Genomic DNA, 12,634 nt, shown 5'->3' with positions numbered 1-12,634 from the left:
GCATCTGGCTGTGCTCTGTTGTCCATCCATCCCACCTTTGTCGCCAGTGTTAAGTTGTGGGTGAACATATCAGACAACACAGCTATTCTTCAAACAGCTCTTGTTTATTCACAGGCTAGAACTGAACTGAAGGGTTCAGTCAGCCTGCTTATATAGAGCTCCACTAGAACGCAACAGTAACCATTTTCTGTAACTATCCAATCACTGAACGTCACTTTCGATCCCTTATTTGCATATGTGAACCTGAACTATCTACAGTATCCCCCTGCTGGCCCAGGGTGAGAACTTCAGTACATAACACCCCACCTTGCAAAGATGCTGCTCACCAGCAGCTTCTCACCACTAATCAGAATGGTTTAGTGTTGAGTTAGTTTTAATTTTCTGTATTATGTGGCCGAATATATGCAGTGTGCATGTACAATGACATGTTTTAGAATGAACTTTCTTTCTCAAAGCAATACCTAAAATATATGGAGCATTTAAACATTCAAAAAATTACCATAGATTTTTGCTTTACCATTTTACCATTGATGCATCAGCTCCTTAGATTTTATACATGTTGCAATTAAGTGCAAAGGTGCAGGCCAAAGTAGTGTTAAGCACCTTCTCGGTTATAAGTGCACCCACTAAATAGTTAAGACGAACCTAGCTTTCCATTGGTATTAAATTGCGTTCCAAATGTGGTTTCCAAGCAATGTCAGATTCATTGATCTATACATCAGTGTCACTCGAGTCAGCACACTTCAGAAGATATACAACAGATATTATCTCCAACCTTTTAAAGCTAAGTTGCATTATCCTTTGTTTTATATTTATTTGCCTCCAAGATTCATGCATTAAGGGGTTGGTATTTATTCCTTAATACTACATAGCACTTACATCTCAGGCACAAATGCAAATATAAATGTAGAAGTTATCTCATAAAAACCACCAGTCATTCCTAGACAAACACTTAATCTACTCTGCATTCTATTGCTCTATTTTTCATCTTGTGCCAGTATACTCATTGCCACAGTTGCAATCTCAGGTGAATTATTGCACAAACTCGGTTGCCCTGGATATGTGTGTAGGAGCACAGAACCAGAGGTGGGCTGCACTAACGCCCCACTTTGTCTCACCTTCCCCCCCCCCCCATTGCAATACTTTCTGCCTGTCTAGTTGCTTTCATGTCAGCAAATGACACACACACTACAAGATGCCATAAGGAGAAAATATATGGACTTGCGAAGAAGAGATGGCCAAAAAAATCTACTTTGAAATATCCCATGCTGCACAATAATATGAAACAACTGGGGGGGGGGGGGAATGTTTCTTGGGAGGCATGATAACGATCTTTAAGATAAAGGATTATTCTCAAGAGTAAATGAGTAACTGACAGTAATCATCGCTTAGTTTCCTGTGAGCTCTTCTTACAGTAATGTTTGATAGTAGGGATAAAAAGGTAAAGGTAAAGGTACCCCTGCCCGTACGGGCCAGTCGTGTCCGACTCTAGGGTTGTGCGCCCATCTCACTGAAGAGGCCGGGGGCCAGCGCTGTCCGAAGACACTTCCGGGTCACATGGCCAGCGTGACGAAGCTGCTCTGGCGAACCGGCACCAGAGCAGCACACGGAAACGCCCTTTACCTTCCCGCTATAAAGCGGTACCTATTTATCTACTTGCACTTAAGGGTGCTTTCGAACTGCTAGGTGGGCAGGAGCTGGGACCGAAAGACGGGAGCTCTCCCCGCCACAGGGATTCGAACCGCCGACCATGCGATCGGCAAGCCCTAGGCACTGAAGTTTTACCCACAGCGCCACCCGCGTCCCGATAGTATGGATACTCGAGTACAAAAAACATGTGCTGCTTATCAAGCATAATAGCTGCTTGAGTATATTGAGTAAATGGCCTCAGTCCACTATACCTGAAGGAGTATCTCCACCCCCATCGTTCAGCCCGGACACTGAGGTCCAGCTCCGAGGACCTTCTGGCGGTTCCCTCACTGTGAGAACCAGGCAGAGGGCCTTTTTGGTAGTGGCACCCGCCCTGTGGAACGCTCACCCATCAGATGTCAAGGAAATAAACAACTATCTGACTTTTAGAAGACATCTGAAGGCAGTCTTGTTTAGGGAAGTTTTACATTCAAAAAGTGCTCACCATCTCTGGATAGCAGGGCTGGGAAGGACGCCTAATAGAGATATTAGGCAGCTACTACCACCTGAGTAGGCAACACAGGGCTAAATTTGCCAATGATACAAATCAATACAAGGCAGATCCATATCCTTGACAGACAATATTCTGCTTCTGTTGAAGCTGCAATGATGCTTTTGAACATTTAACTGGATTTGGAGGTTCCATATATCAAGCCTGCAGTGTCACATCCAGATTGATTTAAGGGCATGTTTGCTCAATGAATATTAGCACTGAGGTTTTTCCCCCTGTCTACATCAGATTGCAAAAAATGGAGTTTGTCAAGAACTGGCAGGCAACAATACGTGACTGATGTACTGCATTTGGCTTGGTAGGTCGCTCACTGTGCAGACCCGACTTGTAATGTGATTTGTCAATCAAAGCTGGGCCTTCTGGAGCTTGGTTTGATTGGGTCTAGTTTGCGAACCCAAAAGCACACAAATGAAAAATAAGTTGCATTGGATGGAATTTGCATATTAAACATCATCAGCGTTGTGGCTGTGATTGCATACACGCAGCATTTTGTTCTAGTATCAAAATGGAGACTGAGTAGTTGTTTTGTCCACACACAGTCTGGATCTGTTTCGTATTGCTTGTCCCTGAAATGCATTTCTTGAGAAACTGGGTTCATTTCTGAAATATACTCGGAGTCCTGCAGTGATTTCATGCTCTCTATTGCAGCTTGTAAAACAGTGATTGAATTTCCCCCCAAACCTCCAGCTTTTATATACATTCTTTACACAATGAGTCCCGTCTGACTGACTGATTCTGCTTCCGTCCTGGAGCCTGATTGGGCTGCTACTGCAGGCCAATCAGTTGTTGCATTCTACGATCCTACCAGCCTAATAAGCTGATTAACTTCCTCCTGGGGTCTGATTGGGCTGCCGCTGCAAGCCAATCAGTTGTTGCATTCTAGGATCCTACTTGCCTATTGTTCTAGGATTAAAGCTTAGTACATAAAATATTTCAAAAATAAAAGCTCATTTCAGATTGACTATGAATTATGCTGTATGTCCATCTGGAAGCAGATGCAGGTGATTTTGGCAATGGAGATGGTGGTAAATCCCCATTTGCCCAGTGATGTTATGGGTGAGGCCATATATCAAGATTGAGATTTCCACTTTCTCCTTCATTCAGCTGGGATATTTTCAGGGAAGAAAAGGCATGGAAAAGGGGAGTGTTTTCAAATGAGTGTCAGGTAACCTCACCCACTGTTGTGGATGGCAGGGTCTTGAATGAATCTAGATTGTAAGTGGCATGTTGAGAATTAGCATGAACAATTGCAGGTGGAAAAAATATATACTTTTGTGCTACAGAAGGCTTAGCATGTGTTAAACTGCTGTGGTCCTTGATCACATGTACTACTTGCAGACTTAACCCAGGGTAATTGTTGCTTATTTCTGTTATTTCCACCCCTCCTCCCAATAAAATGAATTTTAAGTGATTTCATAAGATATAATCAGTGTAACCTTAACAATGGCTCTGTTGTACCCTTCATTGAGCTAAATTATTGGATACTTTAGACCAGGCATGTCCAAAGTACCGGTCCGCCAGTTGGTTTATTCCTGCCCTTGTGGCAGTTTACTTCCTGGGGGAAAATCCTAAAAAAGCTCAACAACTTCAATCCTAAAAAAAAGGTCACATATGTTCACTTCATCAAATCTGGTCCTCTTTGAAAAAGTTTAGGCACCCCTGCTTTAGACATTTTCAGTTCATGCAAATAGTGTCAACGCTTACCTATGGTTAGAAATTGGAACAAATGCAACACACACCTGTCAAAAATAACTGTTTCAAGGTATCATATCAGTTATCTCAAAAAGGCATTGTGTTAACGAAAACCACATTATTGGATTTTGGTATACAAAAAAGGCTTTAGTAGGTGACCTTTATAACCTGACATACTGTAGTAATTTATGAACGGGTGTGAACTGTACACTGTGGCAAACTATAAATATGCGAGTTTTGAATTTAATTATGGAAATTAAGTTAAATTAGAGGATGCAGTAGTGAAAACAAAACAGAGGCGACACATAGAACAATAACTAAAAACAAAGGGGAGGGAATCCACTTATCTATAATTCTCACATCTTCTGATTTGGGGAATGCATCTAGGAAGTGGTCTGTTTAGAAGCAAAAATTGTGAAATATATGTACAGCCATATTTTTCTGCAATTGCATAAGAAACTACAGTGACCCTGAGAACTTGAAATGTAATCCTTTTTCTATGCTCTGAGAGAATATGAAAGAGCTGATAAATGAGGGGGGGGGGGACTTTAAACATTCCCCTTTCTTTGTACTCAAATAGCTGTAAACCAATCTTTAATCTTTTTAATATTTTCTTTCTTTTCTCCTTTTAAAAAAAGACTTGGTTAACATTCTCTGCAGAGATGGAAAACAGCAAAAGGATAATTGCTTGAAATTATTTGCACATACATTTTGACTTTCTCTGGCAGCTTTTTCTGAGCATCCCTCCCCCCTTTCCCCATGTTGCCTATTTTTCAGCCAGCTTAGCAAAAGAATTTGGCCACAATCACCTGGGATGCTTCACCTTCTTGGAGCGGAGTCATGCAAGAGTATGTGCTCTGAATGCACAGTATTCCAGTCTCAGCTCCTGCTATCTCCAGCCAAAAAAATTTTAGCAGCAGGGAATGGGCAATTGCTCTGCCTAAAATCAGGGACAGATTCTGCCCTTCAGATGACACAGTACTGGGCTAGGTGGTTTAAAAGGATCACTTGGGATATGGAAGCATAGAAACAGAAGGAAAAGCCTCAAAATGATGCCTAAAGTAGGAATGTATAGAAGATACAATAGACTTAGCATATTTTGGAGGAAACAACAGTGGTGAGTGTTTGAGGGAGGAAGGGAGAGAGCCTGTCATCAGTAATGGACTGCACGAGGGTGAATAATTGAAACTTAATCCAGATGAGACAGAGGTGCTCTTCTTGGTCAGCTGGAAGCAGAACAGGGAATAGGGATTTAGCCTTTGCTGGATGAGGTAGCACTCTCCCTGAAGACACAAGTTCACGTTTTGGGCATGCTCCTGGTTTCTGAGGAATTTAAATAAGTGCACAGAATATTATTTTCACATTAAACAGAATTTAGAACACAAAGAACCACTATTCTATGAAACTGTGTCTTGCCTATGAAACTGCATGTTCAGTTTTTATGCCTTATACTAGCCAACCCCCCACCCCCGCCAACCTGGTGCCCTCCAAACGTTCTTGGACTCCAGCTCCATCATCACTGACCATTGGGCATGCTGGCCGGGCCTGGTGGAATAGGTAGTCCAACAAATCCTGGAGGACACCAGGCTGTGGAAACCTTCCTTGAACATTTGAGTGAAGGCAAAGATGATGGCGAGCAGGCTTGCCTTTCCTTTACCCCCCCCCCCCAGTTTTTATTACAATTTGTGTTTGGTTTCCGTGCAGGTGGTTGACCAGATTGACACCCTGACTTCAGACTTGCAGCTGGAGGATGAGATGACAGACAGCTCAAAAACGGACACGTTGAACAGCAGCTCAAGTAGCACAACAGCATCCAGTTTGGAGAAAGTCAAAGTCCGAGCCAACGCGCCCCTCATCAAGCCCCCGGCCCACCCGTCTGCCATTCTCACCGTGCTGCGGAAGCCGAACCCACCGCCCCCTCCTCCGCGGCTGACTCCAGTCCGGTGCGAAGACCCTCATAGGCCAGTTATCCCTGCCAACCCTGTAAAGACTAATGGGACTCTACTACGAAACGGAGGCTTGCCGGGTGGACCGAATAAAATTCCCAATGGGGATATATGTTGTATACCGAATAGTAACGTGGACAAAGTTCCGATTCAGCCACTGATGCACAGGTCTGAGAAAGACAGGTGCCCGCAGCCTGGAACGCGGGAACGGGTACGATTTAATGAAAAAGTCCAGTACCATGGCTATTGTGCAGACTGTGACGTTCGGTATAATATTAAAAACAGGGAGGTTCACTTGCACAGCGAACCTGCCCACACGCTGGGAAAGCTTCCTCACCAATGCCCTCCTTTGCCACCACCACCTCCTCCGCTTCCTCCTTTTCCTTTAGAAAATGGAGGGGTGGGAATAAGCCCCAGTAGTAGCTTTCCTCCTCTCAGACCTGCAACTGTGCCTCCACAAACTGCACCAAAACCCCAGAAGACCATCTTGAGGAAATCGACCACTACAACAGTGTGATGTATCCCACTTGGAAAACTCTCTTATTTTTTTCCTTATGTATAAAACATGAAAAAGGTAATGAGCACTTTCTACTCAAGCAATAAAAAGCCCAAATATATTACACCCTTTCTTCGATGAAGTGGCATAAAAATCACATGGTGAGTACAGATAAACCTGGTGTCCAATCCACAAACACATTTCATGGTTGAAAATTATCATTGTGTAAGTGATCACTGGTATTTATTTATTTATTTATTTATTTATTTATTATTTTTATTTACAGAGGAACTGCTTTAGGTGTGGCCTAAAGAGGCAATTAAATGTTCATTTGGGAAACCATAGATGTGCAGCAGCAATTAATAGTGAAGTCAAATGTGGTTTGGAAAATACAATAATTTCCACTGCCCAGTAGGTTTTACAGCACTGGCAGTGACCATTTTGTGTGGAGGTTCTGTTCCTGACCACCGCATGTGTTGGCAGAAAGCCCGCTCCGTCCCATTACACCCCCCCCATTTTGCCCCCATTCTTCCTCTTCAGAGTCCCTAAAACCTATGCATCGGCGGTCGCACTTCAATTGGGCATGCCTAAAATGCTCACCAACTCTATGTGATTCTTTCGAAATGCATTTTCTAGGAATATATGATTACACAGAATGATCTGAAACGGCAGAGATCTTGGATCAATAGGGAATTTGTAGTGGAAGCAAAATATATATATATATAAAATGTCCTAGATTATTATACTGCATGCCCTTTTTGCCCCAAGAAAATGCAGGCTGTTATTTGACAACGCAAATGTTCTTTGTGAGAACTTCAAAGTGCCCCAAAGTAGCAAAAAAGGTAAAGGACCCCATGACAGTAAAGTCCAGTCAAAGGCGGCACTTTTCTCACTTTTCAGGCCAAGGGAGCTGGCTTTTGTCCACAGACAGCTTTCCAGGTCATGTGGCCAGCATGACTAAACCGCTTCTGGCGTAACAGGACACTGTGATGGAAGCCAGAGTGCATGGAAACACTGTTTACCTTCCCGCCGCAGCGGTACCTATTTATCTGTTCGCACTGGCATGCTTTCGAACTGCTAGGTTGGCAGGAGCTGGGACAGAGCAACATGAGCTTACCCCGTTGTGGGGATTCGAACCGCCGACCTTCTGATCGGCAAGCCCAAGTGGCTCCGTGGTTTAGACCACAGCGCCACCCGCGTCCCTACCAAAGTAGCAACTGCAGGTTAACAATATTTCCGTCAAGAGAAAATGTGGCAGGAACACTTTTCTCAGCATCTATTTCCTCCCCCACGCCACGCCACCCACCAAAAATGGATCAAATGTTATTTGTTAATGATAGGTCATATGCTAAGTCATATTCAGTTTCTTGCTCATGTTTTCCTTCTGTGAAACAATAATCCTGTTGACAGCAGTAGGAATTTTTGCAGAGGTTATCGGGTCAGGTGCTGAAACAATTGAAGAATTCTTTGAAAAGATTGAAAACTTCCCAGAAACAAAATATTAGCATTCACAGACTCACACTTTCTCTATCACTGCCCCTTGTTTATATTTGGTTGAATGGCTGTTATTGGGAAAAATTGTCTGATGTTTAAAAATGGTTGCAGAGTCAATAATACTTACTTTAAGTATGAAGGTTATGAGGCAAAGGTGATTGATCAATCAGTGAAGTGTTCCTGCAGTGAGCCTTTTGTTTAGAAACGTGCTTGCAATTTTTGATGAATTATACAGAGCATCCTAGGAATTGGTTATACACAATTTTGCCATCATTGAAGGCTGATACATCCCAAAGGTTTAACTTGAAAATCAGTTGAAGAAGATTAGCATTGGTCTGCTCTTGGAAAGTAAAAGTTTAGCCATTTCATTAGCTTGAATTCTAACTTGTGTGAGCACATGGACTTTTGCACTTCTCCCTTTCACGCAACAGACACCTGTTGAAATTCTCTTTTTCGCACAACTATTCAAGGTACAGCAGCCCTGTGTTCTTTTTCACCTGGCCCAGAATGGGGGAGTGATCAGACACCAACACCCCTTTTTGCTAATGGACGTACGGTCCACTTCTGCAATAGGGCACCTTTACATCCAAGCCATTACAGTTGCAATCTTTAATAATAATAAAAAATATTAAACCGAAACAGTGATTCCACTGTTATCTGTTCTTTGCAACCTTGGTCCAACTATTAATCCAAACAATGATACAATGATAACCAGGCCACAATCAGGCTAAGTCAAAGCACTGTTAAGACCAATTGATTTCAACGTTGGGGGGGGGGGAGATGAGCACTTGCTTACTATAAGAATATTTAGAACACAGACCAGCCAAAAGCATTTGCATTCAAAATGCTTAGTGCAAAGGAAAGTTACATTTTATTGAGGTAAAATGTTTCGGCTGACTACAGTACTTATTAGTTTATACAGTCATACCTTGGATCCTGAACGCCTTGCGAGTCAAACATTTTGGCTCCTGAACGCCGCAAACCTGGAAGTGAGTGTTCCGGTTTGTGAACATTCTTTGGAAGCTGAACGTCTGACGAGGCTTCTGCTGCTTCTGATTAGCTGCAGGAGCTTCCTGCAGCCAATCGGAAGTCACACTTTGGTTTCTGAACGTTTTGGAAGTTGAACAGACTTCTGGAATGGATTCCGATTCCAAGATATGACTGTTTAATCCTCAGTCGCTAAAGCAAGTCATGCATACTTTTGTAGGGGAGACCAAGTTGTTCACCCAACCTGCCACTAAAAACTTGCTTAGGTTGCAGAATTGCAGGCACTCACCTGAGAGTAAGTCCCATTCAGCCAGGCTTACATCTAAGTAGACATGCACAGGATTCCATTGTTAAACTCTTAGGATCAAATGCACATAGCTGTGTCAATGAATTAATTTGGGAATGCACAAAAACAAAACCCAATAACTCTTGGAGAGGTCATGTTCTAGCGCTATTGCTAGTTCAGTGATCTGCCTGCTCTTGTCAATGTTTGTGTATAACTTGCTATGGCGTTTCAAGTGCTGAGGGTGACTCTGAGGGCAACAGCACTGATTGCTCACTGCTGTGGTGGCAGAAAATCTTTTGTAAGACCTTAAAATCTCGTTGAAGGCACATGAGCATTCACATTAGAATTCTACGGTCTCAGGTGTTTGGCCAGTACAATATCTCATAGATTCAGGATATAATTTTTTTAAAAAATGTTAAAGGGTGCCAGGAAACCATGTACAGTGGTACCTTGGTTCTCAAACACCTTGGTACTCAAACAACCTGGAACCCAAACACTGGAAACCTGGAAGTAAGTGTTCTGGTTTGCGAACGTTTTTCGGAAGCCGAACTTCCTCCGTTTTGAGTGTTACGCTTTTGATTTGATTGCCAGACTTTTTGAGTGCCAGACTTCCATTTTGAGTGTTATGCTGAGGTCTGTCTGTTTTTGCTATTTATTTTGAGGTTTTGTTTTTGTGGCTTTTTTGTTTTGTTTTTGTGACTTGTGTGGAACCCAGTTCAGCTACTGATTGATTGATTGATTGATTGACTGTGTGACTGCAGTACATTGTTTATTGCTTTCATTTTGTGGATCAGTGGTCTCGTTAGGTAGCAAAATTCATGTGAAATTGCTGTTTTAGAGGTTGTTTTTAAAAGTCTAGAACGGATTAATCCATTTTGCATTAGTTTCTATGGGAAAATAAGCCTTGGTTTTGGAACACTTTGGTTTTGGAATGGACTTCCGGAATAGATTAAGTTTGAGAACCAAGGTACCACTGTAATAATCTCTTAACTATATCAACATTACTGCAACTAAGACTGTGACTGTAGCTAGGAATGTCAGCAAAGTTCTCCCAAGTCAGCCTTCTAAACTGACTTTGGGGGCTCTTAAAATACCATCTCAAATAAGATGCAAGCGTTTAAAATTTCAAATTTCTTCCTGACTATTTGATTCAGTTGTGAGCTATATATAACATTTTGCATATCGTTTCCCTTCCATCCTAGTTTAAACCTGTTGTTAAGGTACCTTTAGCATTGTTTGTGATTACAAGGACGACTTCCTGAATGTATTCTTTTTTTTACATGTAATATTTTATTGATTTTGTTAAAAAGCAAAAACATAAGAAAAAGAAAGAAAACAAAGAGTAAAAAATGTATATAAAATGTTATTGCATAGTTCCAAAGTGATCATAAAGTATCGATTCATATAAACATTCCTTTTACACACAACGTGTATATATATATACACACACACATACACATATATAAAACGTATTTTGTACCTGTGAGTCCCATCAGTGTGCTGTAGTGGTTAAGAGTGGTAGTCTCATAATCTGGGGAACCGGGTTCGCGTCTCCGCTCCTCCACATGCAGCTGCTGGGTGACCTTGGGCCAGTCACACTTCTTTGAAGTCTCTCAGTCCCACTCACCTCACAGAGTGTTTGTTGTGGGAGAGGAAGGGAAAGGAGAATGTTAGCCGCTTTGAGACTCCGTAAAAAAAGGGAGTGAAAGGCGGGATATCAAATCAAAGAGCAAAAGCAAAGGTTATGTTACTGTTTTATTCCTGGATATTAATGGAGAGTAGCAAGCCAAATATAATTCAGAACAATTCAGATTTGGAGGTTATTTTACAGGCTGAATCAGGGGAAAACAGGGTCAAACTTACAGACTTTTGAGTCCCACTGATTTTCAGGGAGAGATATTGTCAGGGAACTGCCATCGGAGGAACAGGTGGTGGAAGGGCTCACGGAGGCTGGTAGAGACTCATCAGCTGAAGCAGGAACCAGCAGGGGGAGAGGTGGATCTCTGAGGGAAAGCGAGCAGGAGGGAGGGCTCAGGGACACGTCCAGCGAGAACAGTGGGGGGGGTATCTGAAGCTCCCATAGGGAGACCCACTCCTCGCCGGAAACTGTCACGCCGCGAGTCCAGAAGACGTGTTTCCGTTAAGGAGCTTTTATGCTGGAAACGATTCCGAAAGCAACCACTGTCGGAATCTGCAAGTGACTAGAGCAGCCATGTCTGAGGGGCTCCGTCACAGACAGAGGTTTGTGAACTTGCACAGACTCTGAGGGACTACGCTTTTACGCACAAGCAGCTCATCATCCCATCACAGATATAAATATTTGAGTTTCTTTCTTTTTCTTCTTTTTCTCTTTTGCATTGAGAGCTTGACTGGATCATGTCAAGAGTTTATAATGAATCTGCAGAACTTTAACTCTAAATTGAAGGGCATTTCCATAGCATCCACCTGTGACTGAGAAAGAAATGCAAGAACGTGTTCTTTTAAATGTTTGAGTTAGAATGAATAAAATTAATGCAGCAACATCTTCTCAAAGATATACAAAAAGATAGTTACTTACGCTTAAGTGCATCATTTAGAGCACATTAAATTTGGGGAGGATGGAATTAGGTTTCTATATATAGAGCCATGCATTGATTGTAACCTACACTCATTATATATTGGAGTCTTCAATTTTGAGAGCATATTAGAACAGAATTTGCAGTTGCATAATTTAATAGAGAGGCCTCAGTGTCACTGTGATTAAGTGCACAATGGTGTAGCTCATAAAAATTGCAATAACATCTTTATCATAGTGTGTATCAGATAGTGATGGGTGAACTCCATTGGCTTGCTTTAGAATAAACTCAAGGTTCATAAGCAACAATTCAGAAGAAGCTCATCTTTTCCAAGAGTTTTCTCCCATATCTTGCCGCAAACATGCACATTACTGCATTGATTTGGGAGACGGCAGTTTGTTTTGGTATCATGTTCATGATTTTTGCAAAAGCGGAAAGTGCAACATCGTGGCTCAGACATTCTCTCAGTTTGTTTGTTCGTGTAAATGATATGTGCATTGAAAAAGTTAATGTAGCATTGAAGTATAAAAGCAGGATTATTATTATCTTTAAAAAACCTTCTGCATGCATTTACACCAGCTGGTTTTGTGCCTTTATGGCTAGCCTGTTGCCTTCTCCAGACAACAACCTACTTCATGTGTGTAAGGTTGACAGAAATGCTGGCATGTTTTCATGTACACACAATATATAATTTTGAAAGCTGTTGATAACCTATACAGTCAAACCTCGGGTCCTGAACACCTCTGTTTTGGAATGTTTCGGTTCCCGAACGCTGAAAACCCAGAAGTAAATGCTCTGGTTTTCGAATGTTTTTTGGAAGCCAAACATCCGATGCAGCTTCCACTTGAGTGCAGAAAGCTCCTTCAACCAATCAGAAGCCGTGCTTCGGTTGTCAAACATTTCAGAAGCCAAGCGGGCTTCCAGAATGGATTATGTTCAACAACCAAGATTTGACTGTATTCAAAATATGGCATACAC

At 42.1% G+C, this 12,634-nt stretch overlaps 1 protein-coding gene across 5 annotated transcripts in view; it reads left to right on the top strand.

The window, feature by feature from the left end:
- PRR16 (proline rich 16) overlaps positions 1-12,634 on the top strand; it is a 151,355-nt gene that overhangs the window by 109,368 nt on the left and 29,353 nt on the right. For 4 of the 5 annotated variants that reach the window (XM_083464630.1, XM_083464627.1, XM_083464629.1 and 1 more), the window contains exon 2: positions 5,597-6,495. In XM_083464630.1, coding sequence (XP_083320756.1) covers positions 5,648-6,355 — 708 coding nt within the window. In that variant the 5' untranslated portion in view covers positions 5,597-5,647 and the 3' untranslated portion in view covers positions 6,356-6,495. The remainder of the gene's footprint in view (positions 1-5,596; positions 6,496-12,634) is intronic. The other variant, XM_083464628.1, reaches the window with a different exon arrangement.

Source organism: Podarcis liolepis (genome assembly GCF_965112155.1).
Source record: "Podarcis liolepis genome assembly, chromosome: 11".
NCBI classification, from domain to species: domain Eukaryota; kingdom Metazoa; phylum Chordata; class Lepidosauria; order Squamata; family Lacertidae; genus Podarcis; species Podarcis liolepis.
The sequence above is the reverse complement of the archived record's forward strand: the minus strand, read 5'-3'. Positions and strand labels throughout refer to the sequence as shown.